This window comes from Arachis ipaensis, chromosome B02 (assembly GCF_000816755.2).
Source record: "Arachis ipaensis cultivar K30076 chromosome B02, Araip1.1, whole genome shotgun sequence".
Taxonomy (NCBI): domain Eukaryota; kingdom Viridiplantae; phylum Streptophyta; class Magnoliopsida; order Fabales; family Fabaceae; genus Arachis; species Arachis ipaensis.
The window spans coordinates 95,965,022-95,970,146 of record NC_029786.2 but is presented as its reverse complement, the minus strand read 5'-3'; the positions used below and the strand labels follow the sequence as shown (position 1 = coordinate 95,970,146).

At 39.5% G+C, this 5,125-nt stretch overlaps 1 protein-coding gene across 1 annotated transcript in view; it reads left to right on the top strand.

Annotated features, from left to right (window-relative positions):
• Positions 1-4,825, top strand: part of LOC107625836 (protein SCAR2) — a gene marked incomplete in the record, with an annotated part of 8,650 nt that extends 3,825 nt beyond the window's left edge. Inside the window, 4 exon segments of the mRNA XM_016328562.2 lie at positions 1-3,728; positions 3,820-3,906; positions 4,000-4,104; positions 4,208-4,825. Coding sequence (XP_016184048.1) covers positions 1-3,728; positions 3,820-3,906; positions 4,000-4,104; positions 4,208-4,258 — 3,971 coding nt within the window.

Here is a 5,125-nt window from a genome sequence, read left to right as displayed (position 1 = left end):
TGGATGGAAAGGCAAATGGAGATGTTGTGAAGGTGAAAGAACAAAAATTTTCTCGTGTGACAGATGAAATTTCTTCTAATCATCCCAAGTTTCCTATGGAAACAGAATTGGCAGTCGATGAACAAAAGAAAATAGAAGGGATCTTAGATGGGTACCATTCTGATACGATTAGTGAAGTTGACAATTATATGGATGCTTTAAACACCATGGAGTCAGAATTGGAAACAGACAATGAATGTAAACCTAAAAGGCGATTATTGAATATTCAAAAGGCAACAGACGGTGATGGCAAAGAAAACTATCAACCAGAGGCTCGGTTTTCATATTCTCAATCATTTGGAGATTCCTCAACGTCTGATGAGATTGGTTCATTCAAACAAGATAGAAATGAAGAACAAATTGAAGAGCATGCTCAGTTGTCTGATTCTCGCTCAACTGGGACATCCTCAATGTCAGACAATAGTTTGTTCAGAAGAGATGGCGATGATCATACGGAAATGCAATCTCACTTTTCAGATTCCCCATCTATTGGAAATTCTTCTATGTCAGATGACAATAGTTCTAGCAAGAAAGAAAGATCCCCTTCCCATCACACTGATTCATTAAGCTCTGTGGTTGAAAATATACAATCGGAGCCTATATTATTAACGAAAACCAAAATTTATGAACCAGAGGTTGAAGATACACTACCCAGACAGCCTCCCCATATTGTTGTTCATGATGCACCTGATGGTGAAGAAGAAATTTCTGATTCAGGTCAAGCCTCTAATGAACTGATGACTTCAGGACATGTATTGTGTTCTGTTCATGGCCCTGCTTCACCAGTGACTCTACCTCCACAGGCTCAATCAGATGAACTCCCATTTGACCCAGTTGAACTTAATTCAACAGTAGAAGAAGATGAAGAAAGAACAGATCGTATGAAATCTATGGTTGCTGAACCTGTCTCTCTCTATGCTGTGAAAGAAGATGCTTGTCCTCTGGATTTGTCTGATAAAAATTCTCTAGACAAGTTGGATAATTATGATCCAAATGTTCAGTCTGATGATTTATTGCAATTTTCAAATAATTTAGAATTAGTTCAGGAAAATGAAGGCAGTGATCTTTCAGAAATAAAGAAGTTGCAGGTGGAATCACCTAATAAAAACTCTCTTGAAGTTTTGGTTGATAGAGATATTGGTTCAACAGGAGAGGATCCGATTTCCTCATCCATGGAAGAACTGGACTTGAATTCAGGTACAATGGCGGTGCTTGATTGTCAAGACTTGAAAGATGAGGATTGTATTATATCTACCCAACTTGGTTCCGAAGATTTGGCTCCTGTTGTGGATGTTCCTCCCATGAGTTGCCTTACCGGGGAGTTATCCTCAGATGTAACTCATAACAATCCACAGGATGAACCAAGTTTAGCCAAAAATGAACAAGTGTGTTCTGATGTCGAATCAATTTCTGAAGAGGGACTGGTGCCCGGTGATGAAATAAGATCCACCTCAGGTGTTGATCCTGTTGAAGGTGATGGTCATGTTAAAGAGCTGTCTTCTCCTGATACTCCTGTGATGGTAAATGATGTGTTCAGTGAAAATGTTGATTCAGAAGACCAAGCTGTCTCCACTGTTCCTTCTGTTAATAGTGATGACAAAGATGCAGGTATTTTAACCTGTCCAGCTCCATCTGGAAGTTCTTCCAGTTTGCAAAAACCTCTCTCTTCTTCCTTGGATTATTATAAGATGGAAATGGAATCCAATGAAGTAAAATCAACCCAAATTTTAAAGGACTTGAATGTAGAAAAAATGGATAGCCAACTGGAGCAATTGACAGCCATCTCACCACTTGATGTCATTTATTCTCCAACCATTAATTGTACAGATACGGAAGAATGTCTCTCTGCTGTTGCAGATCCGCATGAGAAAGAGATGGAAGTTAACAAGGCAGTTGCTAGAGAATCTTTGACAGAATTAGAGAGACAGAATGAAATGGATCAACCAATAGCTTCTTCTGCTGGTGTGCAATTGAATCTGGAGAAACAGGGACCTGGTGATCTTTCTAATTTAGAAAGATGTAATGATAATCAAAATTCATCTCCTTGGGAGAAACTCCAACACAGTGCTTCTGTCGACGACATGAAAATGGTGCAAGAATTTTCAGGGTTAGATAGTCAGCAGTCAGAATCTATATTTGATGACTTGAATGATCCTTCACAGAACAAGAGAGAGAGTTTTTCATCACCTTTTAACAAGCTTGAGTCTGGAAGTGATGTAGAGCTGTTTTCACGATCACATGGTGGTGAATGGGATGCAGAGTTTATGCTCAGCGGTGAAGGAAACATAGCCTCTGAGAAAACTCAATTGGAGAAAGAAAGCATTCATGCCACTCCCGACTTCCCTTCAGATGACCATGCAGATGAACTGTCATCATCTCATCCCTTACCACAGTCATCTAGCCAGGAGGTTAACCCTACAGAACATGTCATGGAGCCATCGAAGTCTCTTCCCGATCTCTTTACCGAGTCAGCTGAGAATAATCTCGATGAGATGCCTCCTATGCCCCCTCTACCACCTATGCAATGGAGAATGGGCAAGGTTCAGCATTCTTCCCCTTTTCTGCAGAGAGAACAGGTAGAAGTAAATCAGGCCTCATTCCAACCAATGCTGCCTTCAGGCCAACCAATGCTTCCAATTGAACCTGATAATACCGCTCAATTTGGTTTTCCAACATCTGAGAGAGATAATTTGCTGTCTCAGAATCCATTTGTGCCTGTCATGGCAGTGAGTGATAAGCTCCAATCTTCTGGGTTTCCAGTGGGTGTTTCAGGGCATCCTGTTGCTATACCTTTTCAATTTCCTATCATGGTTAATGAAGCAAATGGTCAATACCTATTGTTGGACAGAAGCCAAATTGCAAATCCTTTCTATACATTACCTGTTGTAACCACCAGCAGGCCTCAGCATGGCTACATTGTTGCTTCTGAGGGACTAATGGCACAAAATTCAACCCTATACCCTCCAACTCCATCTGCCGATTTTTCTGCTTCTGTAACTGATTTCACCTCTCCACAGGAAAAATTGACCCAATCCCCAAGTCAATTAATGACTGAGACTAGTTTAGAAGTCAAAGCACATGAGCATCCCATAAGAAATGACGTACCTGTGGCTACTTCCCAAGATTCTCATGTTACTTCTGGACAAGATTCCATCTCTGCAGACGAACAAACTCAACCTCTTATTCTGTCAAAGACAGAGACTAGTGAAGATGACTCACTTCAGCAGTCTACAGATAACAGGTTATCCGCTGAAAGCCCTCCACATGCTTATGTTGTTGCTTCTGAGGGAGAAACAGTTGAGAGTTCAGATCCTTGCCCTCCAATACCACCTGCTGAATGTGCTGTTCCTGAACATGATTCCATCTCTCCACAAGAAAAACAAATTCATCCTCCCAGTCAGTTTTCAACAGAGGCTAGTTCCGAAGTTAAAACACCGAATCAGTCTATGAGTAATGCTGAAGTGGGACAAGGACATCTGCCTATCTCACTCATGTTGCCACCTCACATGAATAGTATGGCACCTAATCAGCATTTCTTGCCTCCTGAGGGGGAAACATCATTGTCCTTAGATGCATCTGATCAAACTTCAGATTTTGAGAGTGAAAGGACAAATCCAAAACCAAAGAACAAGCTTCCTCGTCCTCGGAATCCTCTAATTGACGCTGTTGCTGCTCATGACAAAAGCAAGGTGATTGTAGTTTCTGGATTTTTATTTTGAAACTCAATTTTCTTTTTGTGGTCTTATTTTTGCATAACACTTTGCGTTTGGACTATAACAGCTTAGGAAGGTTACTGAACGGGTTGTTCCTCAAACCGCCCCAAAGACAGATGAAAGAGATTCATTGCTAGAACAGATAAGAACAAAGGTTAGACTCTGCAACCTTTATCTTTATGCTGATCTTTACCACTTCTGTAACAAAGCATATTCTTATATTAAAAATATCTTTTGGTTTTCCCAGTCCTTCAACTTGAAGCCTACTGTAGCGACGCGACCCAGCATTCAAGGTCCTAAGACAAACTTGAAGCTTGCCGCCATCTTGGAAAAAGCAAATGCAATTCGCCAGGTCTCTCTCACTCTTGTTATCTGTTCATTTTACCAATAGTTGTGGCCTGTTTTCTTCAAAGGTCAACTAACATGTTGATAAATTACTGAAATATAAATAATAGGCTTTGGCCGGAAGTGATGAAGATGATGATGCGGATAGTTGGAGTGAGTGATTCTTGAATTCTGTTTGGAAAGCATTGCGCTCTGATTCTTGCCTCTGAACCATGTCCAAAGTGTCACTCGTTCTCTCCTACAATGAATAGGAAAAATCTTGGTGAAATGTAAAGATTCTTTATCCTACCATGTTCATATATGATATACTCTTAGGTCTAGCTTCTCCTCTTAGTCCTCATTTCTTCTACATACAATTTGCATGAATATCAGTATAAGCAAACAAAATTTAGCATCAATCGTCAAATCCAGATCCATTGTAGGAGGTGAAAAACTTTCTGCAATTTGATACGGCTCAGGTTCAGCGTGCAAGCGCTGTACCCACTTATCATCAAATCCCATAAGCAAGTGTATATTTCTGTGTTATGTCATTACCTTATATCTGTAATCTGTGTACCCAATTTTGTACTTGTGTGATGTGTAGCGTATGTGTATCGTGATAATTTCCCCATTTATCAGCATGTATCTCATCTATGTCCAGTACAGTCATATATGTAAACGTTAGTATAATACTTTCAGTGTACAGATTCCATCATTGCTGTCATTCATTGAGCTACTACTTACTGTTATTATAGTATCTTATATGTTAACAAACAAAGAGGTAGATTGGTTCATTGTCTGGTAAATAGAAGCATGCATGAAGAGGAAGAAAGTTATTATATTATTATTTTTTTCCTTCCACAAGTAACAACAATCAATTTCGATAACAGTGATCTGGTTTCAACTTTCAACTCAGTGATGTATTATGTGTAGCTTTTTAATATATAAACATAAAGGTTAATTGTTCTCTGTTTTCCTGACTGTGCAATTAGAACAACTCTTAAAATTAAAAAATGTGGAGATTACTCGTATTGTACTTTTCTTTATAA